The sequence below is a fragment of the Antedon mediterranea genome, chromosome 3 (genome assembly GCF_964355755.1).
Source record: "Antedon mediterranea chromosome 3, ecAntMedi1.1, whole genome shotgun sequence".
In the NCBI taxonomy this organism is placed as follows: Eukaryota; Metazoa; Echinodermata; class Crinoidea; order Comatulida; family Antedonidae; genus Antedon; species Antedon mediterranea.
Window position 1 is genome coordinate 37,255,209 of NC_092672.1, and position 19,056 is coordinate 37,274,264.

At 32.7% G+C, this 19,056-nt stretch overlaps 1 protein-coding gene across 2 annotated transcripts; it reads left to right on the top strand.

The window, feature by feature from the left end:
- The first annotated feature begins 391 nt into the window (after nt 1-391).
- LOC140043943 (neuronal acetylcholine receptor subunit alpha-10-like) lies at nt 392-18,010 on the top strand. Of its 2 annotated transcripts, none has more exons than XM_072088437.1 (7): nt 392-517; nt 6,757-6,818; nt 7,845-7,987; nt 10,210-10,254; nt 11,238-11,344; nt 12,794-13,335; nt 15,195-18,010. In XM_072088437.1, the coding sequence occupies exons 2-7, from the start codon at nt 6,761-6,763 to the stop codon at nt 15,680-15,682; spliced, it is 1,383 nt and encodes a 460-aa protein (XP_071944538.1). In that variant the 5' UTR covers nt 392-517; nt 6,757-6,760; the 3' UTR covers nt 15,683-18,010. The 2 variants fall into 2 exon arrangements, with proteins under 2 accessions (XP_071944538.1, XP_071944539.1); XM_072088438.1 differs by lacking the exon at nt 392-517 and adding an exon at nt 1,323-1,641.
- Nucleotides 18,011-19,056: the final 1,046 nt, after the last annotated feature.

Consider the following 19,056-nt stretch of genomic DNA (forward strand, 5'->3'; position numbering starts at 1 on the left):
TCGACAATACAATAAGGAACAGGCTATTCCAAATAAGGATAAGACACATTCAATTCAATACAAGAGAAAAGGAAATGAAAATAGGGTTGAGGTCAAATCGAGGTCAACAATCAAAAAGCGCATAATTATACCATATTTATAGAAACTTTGTAATTACGTAGTCAAATCAACTTGAACTCCTGGTCAAAGGTTAAAAAGCATCGTATTATTTGGATAATAATCTGGTTAAAATGAGATAATTAATCGGATAATTTTGTCTCGAATCTGTTAAACCTGGTTGTCATATAATTTTTATCAGAATTTTGGCTGCGGAAGAAACACCAGTCAGTTGTCGCTTGTAGTACAATCACTCCTGGCGTTAGAGGGCGACACAGCATATCAATGGAAAGAAAAATGACTATATTGCACCGTATTACTGGGATATAATTATTATAAACAACTTAAATGACTGCTATCACAAGATAGGCTACTGTTGATATCTTTATTCATAATTGTTTCCATATTATATTTAACTGAGGTAAGTTTGCACATTTTGTTTGGCTTATATTTTCTTTAATACTTTTTATTTTACTTGAGTTTCATGTTTCATCGTGAGGTGTTATTTTTTATATTTCGGCTTTTTAAATTGTTTATTGTTTTTAAAACAATGACAGAAGATTATTTTTCTTGGACGTCGCTGATTAATTATACTACTTATTAATATAACTTATTCTAGGCCTTCTCAATATCTGTGTATAGCTAAAGTGAATACATTTAGTTGATTATCTTTGAAGTATTCTTCTGTCTGTTTTTTTCTCTTTTCCCAGTTTTAAATTGTCATTTTGAAAAAAGTAAAGATATATACTAAATATGCTAAATAATATTATTATAATAAAAAATTAATCTTTTTTAAACTTAAATTAAGAAAAATAGAATTATCTACTATTATTGTTTTATTTATTTTTTATATTGTGCATTTCATTGTAAACGTTTATTGATGCTAGCATTTAGGCTATGTTGCAAGGTAATTTCGGTCAAGTCAATATTTACACAACCCTATTATTATTAAAAATAAGTATATCAAAAACATCGACCATAATGATAATAGAAATGATGTTGTCCAGTTAAAAAAGGATACGAACAGTTAATGGATTAACAGGCAATTGTAGGTCCGACCTACGAGTTGCAGTTACCTTCTCCTTGAACACAAAATGATGGGTAGGTCTAGCCTCGCCTATATACTGTATAGCCTAGTGGTTGTAAATCTATATTCATTATTAATTGCATAAACACGTAATAATCTAAAACAACACATCAATCAATCAGTACTATGACTACTTTATTATTATAATAGTTAGATGTGTATACAAACTACTTAAAATCCACAAATTAAAATCACAATTGTTTCAGTTCATTTTGTTGTTACTGATGTCAGTGGTCCATATACACCTACGGGTCATAGAGCATGGCGTCACATGCCCGCACAAATCATTAGCTTACCACTACTATTCGATCTCAATCAGCTAAAAGATCGATATGAACGTGGGCTCAGAGAAATCATTGGACCTTTCTTACTACTACTGGCTATAAACATACCATACATAATCATTGTAGGTTGCTTATTCAATGATTAAGATATCTCTCACTGGATTTGTTTTTAAGGTAAGAAAAGCTAAGACAGAAATTCTTGTTTTAGTATCGTACGTATTATAGGAAATTTTATATTATATAGAAACACGTTTTCAAATTGTGGGCTGTTAATTTAATATATAGTAGTAGTACCCCGATACACAGGCGGTATTAAGTCTAACGACAATAAACAGCACGCAGTATTGTGTCTTCTGAAACCAACCTTCATCCCATATGTTTTGTTTTATTTTTATAGTGAAACACTTTTTTTAGAGGGTTAAGTTTTTTTTAGGAGTTATGTTGGTGTGATATGGTTAAGGCGTCTGCAGATACGATACTGCAAACTGTTTATTGTCGCTAGACATGATACCGTCAAGAATAATAATAAATGTTTCTAACACCAATTTGAATTAATATTTATTAGTAATCAGATATAATCCCACATTTGGATTTTATACAATCACTAATTACGTAATAGTGTGCTACAATCATTTAAACGACATTATGTATTTCTCATTATTATTATTATTATTATGGGCTTATTTAGGTAGACTATCTAGAGAAATAACTAACTTATTTCTCCATAGGTAGACTATCTAGAGAAATAGTCATTCTGTAATTGGTTATGTTTAATGTAATTGAAATAAAAAAAAGGTAACTAATTATTTTTTCATGAATAACTTTACAAAATGATTTTAAATAATTTTAAATAAGAATTGTAATTGAATAAAACTAAAACTTACATAAACAACTAGTACTAGTATGCTTTATTTTAAGGGGAATGGGGCCACGACACGCCAAGCCTAATGAGAACTTTGTGTTTGTGAGCAGTATTCCTGCAACTTGTTATCGTTTATGTTACTCTAGGCAACAACATTACAATAATCATTCTTTTTGTATGTATGTTTGGAACAAAACTTGAGATAGAAAGGAGAAAGTCTTCACTAATTCGAAACCATGGATTCACATATGCACGGGACGCATGCGCAAGGTTCGGACTTATTAGTCTCGCGTGTTGTGGGAATTACGCTCATAAGTAGGATTGGTCAGTGACCTTCGTCTGAAAAACATGATATTAATACAGCTGCTGAGAATGTAAAATGCGTAGGAGACAAAATGAGACATTAAATAAAATTTGTCAACTGATCTCCACAATCACACTCTCTAAAAAAGAGTTCGAACGGTCCCTTTTCCTGGCTTCACCTTATCTAAAGCTCTGTCTACTAAATGTGATGTGTCCCATAATGGACATGATGATATTACTACCATATTTGGGCAAATCACATTTTTTTGTAAAACTATTTTGATATTGTAGACAGTTAAGAAATCGATTAAAATACTTTAAGCAGTAACTGTATTAAATATTGTAATAAATATAGATGATAATTGTATTTAACTACTGTGGATTAGCTTTGCGTCATGGTGTTGAGTAATTATTGTTCAGATGTTTGCCCTACTCTGACGTAATTGTATTTATACTTAAGCTTGGTTCCCACTAGAACGTAACGCAAGGACGTAAACGCAACGCAAGCGTTTTAACCAATGACAAGCGAACTTATAGACAGTTAGCAATCACAAGCGAATAAGTCATCGCTTGTGATTGGTAAATTCACTTGCGTTGCGTTACGTCCTTGCGTTGCGTCGCTAGTAGGAACCACGCTTAAGTAACATTGAGAACAATACTCTTGCTTTGAGGTTAGCATTTAATAATTATGAAAATGAGTATAAGTAGTCGTTCTACGTTGGCAATATTATGGTATGTTTATTTGCGCTGACAAAGAATATGATGGTGGATTATACTTAATAATATAGATAATACTAAGACAAATATTAAAGTATAATGAGATATGGGATTATTGTCGGCACATTCGCTTTGTGCAAAAACTATTAATTCAAATTAAAAAATAAACTTTAATTCTTATTAGCTTTACTTTGATCGTTCTGTTATTAACAAATGTTTTATCAAATATACAGATACAAAAAAGTTAGTATTATTTAGCGACGTGAAACGCGCCACGCGATTACGCGATTACGCAGCGATTACGCAGCGATTCCGCGCTTGACCATATTTCTGAGCATGCGTAGAATGTAGTCATGCAAATGCAACAGAACATTATTTAAGTAAAGTTACCATTTTTTACCGTTTTCTTAAATGAGAGATCCTGTCCGGGGATCCTGTTCAAACATCGTTAGCAACATGTTGCCAGGAGACGTCAGTGACGACAGCCAATGTTTCTATACGGTTCGCTGAGTAATAACAATGTTTAACGTAATTATCAAATCAAATACATTATTGTATATTTATTGACAGTGAAGGATGCGGAATAATAATAATTAATGTGAATAGATTTGAATTACTAACATCATTAAAAAGAAGCGTGATAAAACAAACACACGATAATTGACAATAACCGCTGGCAAGTCAATAAGTCATCGTATACCACCAATACGCTACTTTGATGAGCCGAGAGGTTCCCTAAATAAAGTTATTGATTTTGGTACCGATTACAGAAAGAAGAATGAAGATTGTTTAATCGACTGTTTAAGAAAGATATCCTCATCTTTAGATTTATTTAACAAATATTAGGAGTAAAATGCGTTTCATCATTCCTCTTATCAACACTTCATCATCAATCTTATCGACATTTCATCATCACTCTTATCAACACTTGATCATCACTTTTATCAACATTTCATCATCACTCGTATCAAAATTTCATCATTACTATACTCTGATCAAAGCTTCATCATCACTCTTATTAACATTTCATCATCACTCTTATCAACATCTCATCATTACTCATATCAATATTTCCTCATCACTCGTATCAACACTTCATCATCACTCTCATCAACACTTCATCACTCTTATCAACATTTCATCATCACTCTTATCAACATTTCATCATCACTCTTATCAACACTAAATCATCATTTTTATCGACATTTCATCATCACTCGTATCAACATTTCATCATTACTCGTATCAACATTTCATCATCATTCTTATCAACACTTCATCATCACTCTCATAAACACTTCATCACTCTTATCAACATTTTATCATCAACATTATAAGTAATACCATTCAATATAACAGAAATACGGTAAGGAAATAGGTCAGCAGAAAAATAAATTGTTTGTAAAACATAAATTTAAGCACTTAATCAGTGATGGCTGCTTTAATCATACAATGGATGAAAGAGGGGTTTTCTTTTTAGAAAAAAACTACTGGTGCTGCAAAGATCACAGATGTTTAGCTAAAAAACACTGTTGATTTAAAAATATATCATCATATTAATGGCCCTACAACCTGATGAAATACAGGTTTAGTTTAATATTCATTAGATAATTTACCATTATGGTAATTACTGGAAATGAATGATCCCTTGTTTAATTCCGAGGCCAACGTCACAGAATCGATTGTATATCATAATCCTTTGCATTCCCGTAGTAATTAACGATTATTCTCCATAGAATTCCACAAAATCGGCGATTTTCAATCTTTTTTAACGCCATTGTCCGGAAGTTTTAAATGCCACGGAACTGTCATCTTCGGTGTGAACATTATAAAACAAACTTTTAGTTTCTTAAGCTCTGTCTACACTTATCAAACTAGTTTCACAAAAAAAGTGTGTTGTGCCCAAATATGGTATGATATAGTAAGTTTGACAGTGTAGACAGAGCGTAACTGTGTCTCCTGGATAGGGGTTGGCCGTGGTGTTAAACTATTCGTTTTACTGGAAAGTCTCCACTTTATTAGGGGTCCCATCAATAGGAGTTGTTCGTAGTAATATTTTCTATCATTCGTTTAATGCCCCTAATAATAAGACTTTCTCAACTGAGAGGTTCTCTGTAATCGGTGTAATTGCGTAGGCCTAGTAGCAGCTTACAATGTTTGGTCTACATTATATAGAAAACTGGTTCAAAGAATTATTTATCAAAATTTAAACTAAAATGACGAATGATTATAATGATCATTGTCTGGGTTTGAAATTAATAATTGTAAAAAAAAAAAAGTGCAATCTTGATAGATACATTTAAGAAACCTAGGGCGTAAAATGTGAAATAATACTTTATAGAAATGTTAATCATCACGGTTTGTAACGGACCGCCGAGCTTATATCTAAGAATCTAGGATTGGAAAGATAGTGTAGAAATAGAGTATGACATTAAAGGAAACCAATGATTTATCTATGAACCACCAACCCTCTACATGAGTTCACACAAAACTTATAACAGACAATTTTGCTTATGTCTTTGGTTTTTGTTCACTAAAATCGGTTTTAATATTCCTGATCCTTTAAAGTTCAGTGTTACATCCTATAGACAAAACAATGAGTTCTATTTATGTTAGATTATTTTCCAATGAACCGTTCTATCATCACATGATGTATGTATACAGTACTGCACTACTTTGAGAAAAGGGCTTAACAACATTTTTTTTTTCGAAATTGAGATTTTTGTTTTATTCGAATCTTGGGGGTAGGCCCTATACTATATCACTTGAATTGACCAGTTATCCTAAAATATACTATGAACTTTTGTAATGAAGAACAGAAACACGTTTTGATAAATTACTCAAAAGTAGCTATGTCTAAATAAGCCCTTTTCTCAAAGTACGGCAGAGTAGTCTTCACACCAGTATGGGACTACTGGACCGTTTTTAGAGATGTTTACCACTTGTTGGTCCCGATCCTTCACTAACAGTGTTAGTGAGAAGTTGAATAAATTAAATAAAATAAAAACTACGCCGAAAATATTTTCCTTTCTTACTGTTTTTTGTGTGAATGCAGCTGTGACAAGATTTGAACCCTGCAACTTGTAGTCGACAAGATCACAGCCACCAAGCAAACCAACTCTGTAAACTGCGTTGGTTGACTTTCAGTGTAATCGGTAAAATGCGAGTGGTTGTCAACGTCAAAATTAATCTAACCGACTCCATTTATTAATTATGATATCCACAAATTGTATACTCCGATTACATCAAAAGAAAGCACACACTGCCATTGGCAAAACGTAACATCAACACACAGAGAGAAACTGATTTGAATATTTTTAAGTAAGTCGTCGGCGGATTTGATTGGAATCAACAGGTAGTAGTTGCAGCAGGCTAATTCTACTAACAACATCTTATTTTTATTTCAGGGCTATGAGTTTTCTGACAATGATAATCAAGATCTTCATTATAATTGCATATTTGTCAGTAGGTAAGTAAACATTTCTTTAGATACAAATAGGCCTTTATTATAAATATAGTTATGTCTATATTTATATAACAACATTTCAAATGAGCTGGTGTGTTATCACTTTGCTATTTTTCCATGCAAAATCATTATACTGGTGTAAACTCTTAATCTTTTAAACTGTAAAACTGTGTTCACTGCATAAATATGGTGGTAATTTCTTACGTGTGCGCCGCGCACAGCACTGTGTTCACGCATGTCAGAAACGGCAATCGTTCGGACACTCACGTAACGCGCGCGTTATAATTGCTCACACAGATATTTTTTCAAATTTTACATATAAAACGTTTACCAAATTTGGCTTCCCCGAAGCAATTCGATTCAATTTAAGCTTAGAATATTTCTAAAATTGAATGCGATTCAAATCACTCTCGATCATTCATGTCGTTAACGATTATCGAAATACATTCAGAAAAATCGATGTACATATTCTGTTACTAATAGTCATATCATGTTCTTTGTGTTAATGGAGATAGTCAAAACTATGAAGCGATCTCATCAAAGGTCACTTAATACACTGCATATGACAGAACTTTTCAAATAGTATAAAATAACATAATCATGTCTATAAGATAAAATATAATTTTCTCCAGATTCGAACTGTGTAATGTGACCTAACTATAAAAGTATTGATTCTAATATTACATTGAATAAGAAGCAGTATTCGTTAAAAGGATGGAAAATAATTATAAATTTACATAACAATCTATCAAAATATCGTATTAAGTCGATCAGGTAAGAGTAGGCTTAATAAGTTGCATGACGACGGAAATTATAGGGACAAAGTTTCAGATGTTGAAATGCCTGCAATATTCTAGTTTTTTTTAAGCAGAAAAAGTATCTCTGTCAAATGTAAAAAAAAATAAAAGTTTATTATATATACTGTATAAACATGGATTTGTAGGTTATTGCTACCTCTAAACTATGTTCTATTACCGTAACCTTTAACCTTTGCATGTATTACTTTAACCTTTAACCTCTCTTATATAGGGTCAGCTTTACGAAGTAATGAGTCAATGCTGACAGAGCAGCTACTTTTATCCTATGGTCCTCGGACAACTCGACCAGTAGATTTTAAAAATTCTACTGTAAATGTCACCTTACGGTTCATTGTAACGCAAGTTATAAACTTGGTAAAACACATTTTCCTCATTTCATTAGGTCTAAATTATATTTATTTTTTAATTTTTATTGTTACATGTTTATGTCTCGTCATGTTGTATTTTTGTGAGGTTCCCTAATGCTTCGGCTGAATGGACAACCCTCGTAAAATATTGTTGAAATAAAATAAATAAATAAATAAAGCTCTGTATACACTATCAAACTGACAAAAAAGTGTGATATTCCCAAATATGGTAGTGATGTTTCCCAAATATGATAGTGATATGCCCAAATATGGTAGTGATATGCCCAAATATGGTAGTGATAATGTCATCGTATCCATGGGCACACATCACATAAAGTTTAGTGTAGGCAGAGCTTAATTTTCACTTATAACAACTTTTCCAGTTTAATAAGTGGCGCAGAAACATTGGACGGTTACTCATAAGATATGATCATTAATGAATAATACTAAAAACAATGTTTGACTGTTCGCTATGTTAAACAACCGCCTACACTTTGCCCATAACTCCTAATAGAAGCAATTTTGACGGTTATAGTTGATGTCTGTGACAACTATACAATGTTTTGAAAGCAAATTAATACATCTAATGGCTTATCAATCTTGCTAAAGGAACATTTATAGATGATTAAAATGATATACTGATCATTTTCTACAAATACATTTAAAAGCAAAACGTCTAATTCTATCATATTGATGGATAGCCAAAGTTAATATGTGATTAGTGAGTCTTACTTAAAGTGGAGCTCCACCCAGAAAATTACTATTTTTCATACATTTCAATTATTATTTAAAAATATCATCCCCCATACTTCATTTTTTTTTAAATTTTTTTTCAATGAGTACGAGTTTCTTGAAAATCACGCCTTTTTGCGTTTTGGGGGGATACCTTGTAATTTCCTATTCTTTTACATGCAAAAGGGGGGTATATTTGAATAATCCTAAAAAATTAATTTCTTCACTAAAAAAAAAATTTTAAATGTAGTTTCATGTAATTTTTCCAGATCTTTCTATTTCTGGTATAGTTATCGCGTATACATTGCGCAATTTTGCGTAAATAGACACTTTCCCCCGTTCGGGTCCAATTGGGTTTTTTATTTTGCTAGGGAGTATGATCACGTGACATTTTTCACAATCACACTACTGCAGCTGGCGATCTGTTATTTTGTCGCGATGTTATTTTTGACGGGCAAAAAGTATATTAAAACATTCTGAATGTGACCCTATCATGTTTCACAGTGTAATAATGTGATTATGAGACTTATTACTAAAATGTCAAATCTAACGAGATTTGAGAAAGATGTGGCTATATATTCAATAAAGCTAGGCCTAGGCCTACTAGAGTGTAGGTATGTACCGATGCTGCTTGGGCTCCAGCTGCTAGGCTGACACTCAGCAGTGAAGTTTGTTCTGCTGTCACCCAACCTCGGCCTACCCATATGGGCCATGATAGGGTGCCTGAATAGTTGCTTTTCAGTCAGGCCTAAGCTTCCACATCGCTTTACTACTCTTGTTCTGTATAGGATTTTGTGTTTCACAATTCTAATGTGCGAGAAAACCCAGGAATGATAAATGGAGCGAAACGACCAAGAATTTTTAAACCCATGAATGCATATAGGCCTAGACAAAAAATTCAAGGCTAGCTAGGCTGAGCAGACGGCTTAGCTAGGCCTAGCTTAAAGTTAATAAACAATCTGATAAGATTATTATGCTGTTGTTGTACAGTGCAAATCATGAGGTTACAATACATGTAAATTATACCAGGGAGTTGCTCCCTGATTATACTGACATTTTTATCGGAAATATTACTTAGGCCTAAGTCGTATAAAATCGTATAAAATGTATTCCCCATTTTTCGACACATAATTTACCAAAGGGGAGACATTTCACCCATGCGTTCACCGGCGACTAAAACGCGTCAATTGCTAAGTGTAACGCGTTTCGCGACGTATTGTAAACTAATAACCCCTAAGTTACTGAAAAAGTGTAATGTATTAAAAAACACTATTTTCTGACCGATTTTTTGGAAATGAGTTTTTGGAAAATATTTCCGTATTTTCCCTGTTTTTTTTATGTAATCACTTTCAATTAAACATACTTAAACATAATATAAGCTGAGAAAGTCTGAGTGTAGCTCCACTTTAAGTAAAATAGTTTTCCATTTCGATCTGAATGATTTACAGTTAAATACATTGTTTAGTACCAAGATTTTTATGGTGTTTTTTTTTTCAGGACGAAAAGGCGCAAGCTTTAACGGTTAATGGATGGTTTAAAATGGTAAGGGTTTCCTCTTTTGAACTCTTCAAATCAGAACAAAATAGTAGTACATGTCAATAAAAGTGCGGTCTTTAAATATATAATGATATTTATTACACGATATCATTGTATAAAACTAAATTAGATAGTAGGCATTATGTTGTATTGTATTTACAATTTTTTTTTTTATTTTACAAAATGTTATCTACATACAATACTACAGTTATTATGTTGTCCAGTTACTGTCTAAACAGATAAACTTTACTTCTATTGTCCTTAAATAACATGCTGATTTTTTTTTTCTTATGTAACGACAAATATCAATGAATAATCAGATAAATATTAATGTTTCTATAAAATGCTGTTTACACTGAAAGACAAACCCACAACATCCCACGGATTTGGACAAATTAATTATGGTAATATTATGCTAATTTAATTATAGCGATTATGCATTTGGACAAGGACTAATAATCCATTGACAAGACCAAAATAAAAGAAAATAATATTCCGTTGATTACAATAACGCATCAAGTATTTTAATAGTTATTTTAGTTTAGTTTATTAAATATTAAAATCAGTAAAGATAATCCTGAGCAATAAATATTACATTATTCTATGGTATTAGAAGCAACAACATTTACATGATGGATAAAAAAAAAGGAGAAAAATGCAAGAGCATGTCTATCGAGCCCAACAACATTTTGGTGTAACGTCAGGCTAACTCAAAGATCTTCGGCTTAACTTAATGTTATCTCTATGGTCTCACTTCGACAAATTAACAAAGAAAAATGTATAGTGTTATGAAACAATTACGGAGACAACACGTATAGGGTCCGACAAGGACTAATTGAGTCAACAACATTCAAGTCAAATTTGGTAGCTTTGAATTCTGCGCTCAACTAAACAAATACTAAGTATATTATAAATATTAAGTATATTATAAATATTAAGTATATTATAAATATTGTTTATTAATTAACACAGTGTTATTCTATGTACAGATATGGACGGATCAGAGATTAATATGGGACGAAAATGATCAAAATATTAAAGATATATTTGTTGAAAAGACTGATATATGGCTTCCAGACATTACCTTATACAATAAGTAGGTGGAACTATTAGTCTTTATCTGATTCTTTATGCCTGAAGTACGACAAGGATTTCATTTCATTATTTATTCGGTCTATTTCAGTATATACATAACAAAAAAAACTGAAATTGGGGAGACCAGAGTCAACCTAAGTGAACTTAATCACTATAGCTGAGCCGGTTGTGTAAGCAAATGGCACTAAAACAACTAGTAAATATACTAAAGATCGTGCCAATACTATTTATAAACAGAAATTACAACTTCTAAGATGTCCGCAGTAGACCTCTAACCTAATGGTTTATTGTTGGGTTTAAGGAGGCTGTGGCTGTAGTAGGTACTTTGATGTATGCTAGAAGAACTAGGCCTAGTCATGACCATCCACCTTTCTTATTATTCTCTGTATTTGCAATGTAAATTTACCAGTAAACGAATTATGCTAAACAGCAAAAATCCAAATCCGATTAGTATACTAAATAATTAAACATAAACTAAACATCTAGGGACGCATGCACACTCTCTCTGTCCATATTCATTACGAAATTCATTGAAATCAGAGCAGGCGTGAATGTGTCCTTTTAAACTGTTAAATTGCCCTGCTATTCCAAACACATTGCTCCTATTTAATAAACAATTTATCTATATTTCTTAGTTTAATTGCCATTATGATTATAGTATAAATGCCTGTATAATATTACATTAAATAAACCAATTATGCAAATTAATTAAAGAAATGAGAAGTCAATTAAAAGCAGCAACAAAGTATCAATGATAATTATAATTTTATGTTCAATGATATTCCCAGGAGTTGGTTGCTATTATAAGCAATTCTCAATAGCATTTGGTTAATCTTAAGCTGCAAACGCATTAGCTAAACATAAAGTAAACTATTATGCTGTATTAATTATGCCGCATAAGATAATGTCGGCTTATCATTTTCATTAGTAAATGTGACATCCATTTTGGAACCTCAATAGTTATAATGTCACTAATATCTAAATACTGTCTTATTATTTGTAAATTTTGCAAGTATACTATATTATATGTTATGTCTTTCAGTCATGTTAATGGTGACGTATGTTCACTGTAGGGTAAATAGAATAAAACATATAAAAAAAATAATAATATTGGGTTAGATAAATTGACATGTAAGCCGAGTAGCCTACACCATAAAATTGTCCCAATATGCATGATGTACTCGACTATGGACAAATTTAATCGTCCGGCTAGGAACAATGAGAATGGTAAAAAGTGGTATGTATATATGACTAAAGGAACATGAACAGAACTAGTTAAAATCGTGTTTTTTCCAACTTCTTTCTTTTCATAATAAAACAAAAATAAATTTACTTTCTTTTATTTCTCTCGAATCTCACTAGAGGGGAAGTACTGTTATTAAATATAAACAGGATCTTTTTTCTTCTTTAACAAAGTTGATTTTGAATGAATGAATCATTATTGTTTCAGCATTGATGGTCAGTTTGAACGACAAAAAGAAGATGTTTTCCTTCGAGTGACCTCTGATGGCACAGTCACGTGGGCTTCTCCATCAATCTACACAAGTTCTTGCAGGATGAACGTTAGAAAATTTCCATTCGACAGCCAGCTCTGTACCTTAGAGTTTGGGTCCTGGACGTACGACGGCTACGAGCTAAACCTCATGACAGTTACGGGAAGAGACGCCGAACAAACCGAATTCACTGAAAACGGTGTATGGGTATTGACGTCTGTAAACGTTGCCAGACAAGTTCGCTACTTCAACTGCTGTCCAGAACCTTATCCGATCTTGACATATAGCCTTAAGTTAACCAGGCGTTACGAGTTCTATCTTGCTAACATATTACTACCTTGTATATTACTGTCTTTTCTTTCAATGCTGGTGTTTTATCTGCCACCAGAGAGTGGTGAGAAGATTTCCTTTGGAATGACCACTATTCTCGGATTACTGCTTTTTCAACAAATGATTGCTGAAACCTTACCTCCGAGTGCGGACAATGCTCCGATTATAGGTAAATACACAAACATTACCATATATTCCTACATTAAAGATGTATTGTCACCCAAAAACATGAAAATGAAGATTAATTAAATAAGCCAATGTCACTATTTTATGCTTTAAATTACAGTTTTTCAGGTAACTACATTTTTTACAGTAATGATTTCCTCTCAACACAGTTATAATGGCAATATTTCATCGCTTGCGCGAAATAAATTTAAAACAATTGTAACTTCTGGGGAATTTTCCTAATTCTGTCAATTAAACGTCCGTTCGGTAAAATCACTCGATACTGATCGTTTATTGAAGAGATTTAGCTATCAGACGTGACAAAGTTAACAGGTGTGATTAATGACTTTCTTAATAATGTTCGTGTTCGACTTAATTATCTACACGTTTAAATCGAACAAACAAATCGGTTGTCAGATATACTTGAATAGACTAATCAAACGAAAGGATTTATCTGGCCTTTAAACGAATACAATCGGAATAATATTATTTAAGTTCAAGGTAAAAAACGCGTTTCAGTAGAATTCATTCCAACAACATTTATTAACGTCCAAAACACAAATAGTAACAAAAACAACAATGGCAAGAGATAATAAAGAAAATGAACGAAGGCAGATCTCAGAAAGATTTGAATCTTGTGAAGAGATTGCCTTTACAAATTTATTTTTTTTAAATAGCAAATTTAGAAAAGAATAAATAAATAAAGTATAGGCCTAGAATTGTACACTAATAATATTATAATCATCGCAGATAATGAATCAAGGCAAAACGCGATATATTCTTCGTATCTGAAAACGCGTTTTCTGTACTGTTTGACGAATTTCCACAATTTAGTTTTCAACAGAAAAATCAAAGGAAACCAATTATATACCTACAAAACCAAAATTCATTAATTAAACACAATTCAATAAAAACAATTGTTTCTCAATTTAAACAAGCTGGTAGGATGTAGAATGGATACCGTGCTTTCGTCGTCGGGCTTATTGAATATTCAATATATTTAATATATCTCGGTAACTTTATTTAAAACCAACCGATGAATAGTAAAATAAAATAAATATTGTTTGTTTGTTTGTTTGTTTTATTGCAGCAAATACAAAAAGAACGTTAATAATCTGGCTTAAAAAGCTAAACTATGAACTAAAAAAAATAATTGTATTTCTTCTTTCTGACGATAATAATTGTTTGAAAAATATAACATGGTAGTGATTGAAAGGTTGACCCTAATTGTATATCAACTGACCTTTTTACACTTTCTTTATACCCTTATATCCGATAATGACCTTATAGTGCAGCAGTATAAAATGTGTTGATTGCAGTAAAAAGGCACTCTTAGGGTTTTAGCTTATTTATCTTTATTACAAATAAATGCTTCATAAGATCATCAAACAATAATATGAACAAAAATTATGTTTAGATACTGTTTTACATTACGTGCATTGTTGGGTTCGAAATACCTACCCCGCACTGCTTTAAGCTTGGTTCGCGACGCAACGCAAGGACGTAACGCAACGCAAAGTGATTGACTAATCACAAGCAATGGATTATTCGAACAGTGACTTGTCGTTGGTTAACTCGCTTGCGTTGCGCGTGCGCCCTTGCGTTTCGTCACTAGTTGGAACCAAGCTTTAAGATCGGTTCCCAAATACGTAAGCACGCCGTAAGCAATTTGACCAATCACGACGCAATTTATTATCTGAAATGCCTCTTACATTGTGCCTACGTCACGGCGGCGCAACAAAGGTGGCTTTATATATTAATCAAAATGATATGGCTACAAAAAAAAAACAAACGACGTACTGAATTATTATTATTACACAATAACAAATTAAAGAAAACTCTTCTTTTTAAATTAATTTACAGGAACATATTTCACTTTTATCATCTCGATGGGATGTGCATCTGTTCTGGTTACCTCAGTCATTCTAAATATATACTGCGGGAGCAGCGAGCGACCAATACCCGACTGGATCAGGATACTCGTATTGGGAAAATTGGGCGCCATAATCGGCCGTCAAAATGCAGATGCTAAAAAGAAGAAGGCCTACAATTTGGTTGAGAAGAAACCACAAGATGTAGCAACAGACCTTTATGAAAACAATATTCGAAGCGATACAAACGATTTTTGTGGTGATATCGGTAAATCTGAAGTAAACATTAGTCGACCAAGGGGTTCGGCCAGGAGAAAATCCTACGATGAAACACACTCGAATGCTGGAGGCTCGAAACAAAACGATGGTTTTGAAGGCCAGTGGCGAGAAGTTGCAGTCATTTTAGACAGACTTTTTCTAATCATTTCATTAATTATTGTTTCGATTGCAGCCGTTCATGTTCTTATCTCAATCGTATAAAACAGGCACAGTATCATGCCTGGAAACAATAAACAGGCCCTGTTAAAGTCACATGGTCAGTATATCAAGTCGATAGTAATGTGTAGTGGTGTAATAATTTAAATTTTTATAAGAAAAAAATGTCTGTATTGTATGTTTAAGATAAAACTAGTTTAAGATTAATCAACCGAATAGCTGTTATCATAATTGCAATATTTGACTTTAATAGAATACCTGTATAACTATAGTAATGATACATTTCGCATGTTCGAATTCTGTCAATAGATATTCTTTCCCAATAGGACAAATCGCAAAGACCTCGACCAATCACAAGCGACAGAATGTTCTGCGTCTTATGATTGGTCAATTATACTTTTACTGCGTGTACGTACGTCATTGATGTCCTATAAGTAAGAACACAATAGACATTTGATTTTGTACACCATCATGCATAACTATTCCAACAATCCGTTAATTACACTTACCAGAGAAATTAAATATTGCTTAGAACCTAATCACAGGCTGGCTGTGATATTTGCATATTATCAAACTAACAATACAAACGAAAATGACTTTTATAATCATTCATTTAACTTTTATATTGTAAATTTTTAAGCCTTTAATATATTTTATGTCATTTGAATATTTAATATTTTATGTGTTGTACTGTATGTTTGTTTTATCGAGGGCCCTGAATGATCAGTTCTATTAGGAACTGAATAGGCTACCCTCAGTAAATATGGTAATAAATAAATAAATAAATAAATTCGCGTATTCAAGTCCAGTTTAATTACATTCTATAGAATTACGTCATAGTATAAAGTAGGTCCGTATTTTTATAAGGTATATATAGATTTCATATCATGAATTATTCATTAAACTTCTGAATTATTCATTTTCCAAAATTCTGTACTATATCTGTACTATTTTAAAAATTGTATATAGCTGTATACATGACAAAATTATCTCCAGAACTGTGATGGCTTGTAAATATCTATAAGTACACAGTGTATGTATGATTTGCCGCATTGTTGTCCGTAACATTATACTGGTAGGATTAAATAAATTATATTCAGAAGTCTTTTATTTTAGTTTTATGATGTAAGATGACCTGCTGATTGTTATATACTGTGATTACTTGTCTATATTTAGGTAAGCAAGAAGTTACATTGTTAGATAATACGTGATAGTCTCGGACGGTACGGTACATTTGAAAGCAACTTCCCAGGTCACTTCTTAAGTTCTGTCTAAACTATACAATTAAGTTTGACAAAACAAGTGTAATGTGCCCAATATGGTGGTGATATGCCCAAATATGGTAGTGATATGACATCATCATGTCCATATATGGGTACATCACATTTTTTCACATTAAGTTAGACAGCTTTATGTAAGCTTGGTTCCCCCTTGGGAGCAGCAAGCGATATAAATAGTTTGGATGATCTATCGTGTCGTCGTCGTGATTGGTAAATTTACGGCGTGCTTACATTCACGCTTTGCCTCCAAAATGGGAAACAAATTTTAGTATTCGCTACAATTTGCATTCGAGTAACTTTTGTCCGAGATGGTTAACATTATAAAAGGAATTATCCAAAAATGATGAACAGAAAAGGGAGGAGTGATTCTATTAATAAATATCAATTTATATTCTAATTAATTTAATAGAATTGTTATTGCATTTGATTTGATTACACAATGTATTAATCAAACGAGGAGTACAAAATTAAACATTCATTAATTTTAAATTAATTAATTTTAGGTTGTGAAACACAAATAGATTTGAAACGAAATATTTTAAAATAGTGTATGCCCGGGCCTACACTGTTATTATAGTTAAAATAACCCCATGGTTAATTAAGTCAATGTACTTATTAAAGTGTGTATCGATAAAAAGTTCATCTGACTCTGCATTAAATTATGATTCATAACTGACAATAGGATTGTGTATTTTGATTAATTGACACGCATCTGGATCATGTGACAGAACCGGAAGGCATAGAAGACATTGTTAATATTTGTCTACACTATCAAACCAGTTTAACCAAAAAAAAAGTGTGATATGCCTACATATAGGCCTATGGTAATGATACTCCCAAATATGGTAGTGATATGCCCAAATATGGTAGTGATATTCCCAAATATGGTAGTAATATGCCTAAATACGGTAGTGACATGATGATGTCCATATATGGTTACATCATTTGTTTTTGTCACATAAAGTTGATAGTGTAAGACTGAGCTTTAGTTTCACGTCCACCATGTTAAAAAAAATTGTATCTACATGAGAATGACAGTAGAGTCAAATCACCGTTCACATCTAGGAATCATAGACCCTACATGAGAATGACAGTAGAGTCAAATCACCGTTCACATCTAGGAATCCTAGACCCTACATGAGAATGACAGTAGAGTCAAATCACCGTTCACATCTAGGAATCATAGACCCTACATGAGAATGACAGTAGAGTTAAATCACCGTTCACATCTAGGAATCATAGACCCTACATGAGAATGACAGTAGAGTCAAATCACCGTTCACATCTAGGAATCATAGACCCTACATGAGAATGACAGTAGAGTCAAATCACCGTTCACATCTAGGAATCATAGACCCTACATGAGAATGACAGTAGAGTTAAATCACCGTTCACATCTAGGAATCCTAGACCCTACATGAGAATGACAGTAGAGTCAAATCACCGTTCACATCTAGGAATCATAGACCCTACATGAGAATGACAGTAGAGTTAAATCACCGTTCACATCTAGGAATCCTAGACCCTACATGAGAATGACAGTAGAGTCAAATCACCGTTCACATCTAGGAATCATAGACCCTACATGAGAATGACAGTAGAGTTAAATCACCGTTCACATCTAGGAATCATAGACCCTACATGAGAATGACAGTAGAGTCAAATCACCGTTCACATCTAGGAATCATAGACCCTACATGAGAATGACAGTAGAGTCAAATCACCGTTCACATCTAGGAATCATAGACCCTACATGAGAATGACAGTAGAGTCAAATCACCGTTCACATCTAGGAATCATAGACCCTACTTGAGAATGACAGTAGAGTCAAATCACCGTTCACATCTAGGAATCATAGACTCTACATGAGAATGACAGTAGAGTCAAATCACCGTTCACATCTAGGAATCCTAGACCCTACATGAGAATGACAGTAGAGTTAAATCACCGTTCACATCTAGGAATCATAGACACTACATGAGAATGACAGTAGAGTCAAATCACCGTTCACATCTAGGAATCATAGACCCTACATGAGAATGACAGTAGAGTCAAATCACCGTTCACATCTAGGAATCATAGACCCTACATGAGAATGACAGTAGAGTCAAATCACCGTTCACATCTAGGAATCATAGA

Coding starts and splice junctions, on each gene's coding strand:
- LOC140043943 (XM_072088437.1), top strand. CDS start 6,761: ATGAGTTTTCTGACAATGATAATCAAGATCTTCATTATAATTGCATAT. Junction 11,345..12,793: donor GACATTACCTTATACAATAA/GTAGGTGGAACT, acceptor TTATTGTTTCAG/CATTGATGGTCAGTTTGAAC. Junction 13,336..15,194: donor GGACAATGCTCCGATTATAG/GTAAATACACAA, acceptor ATTAATTTACAG/GAACATATTTCACTTTTATC.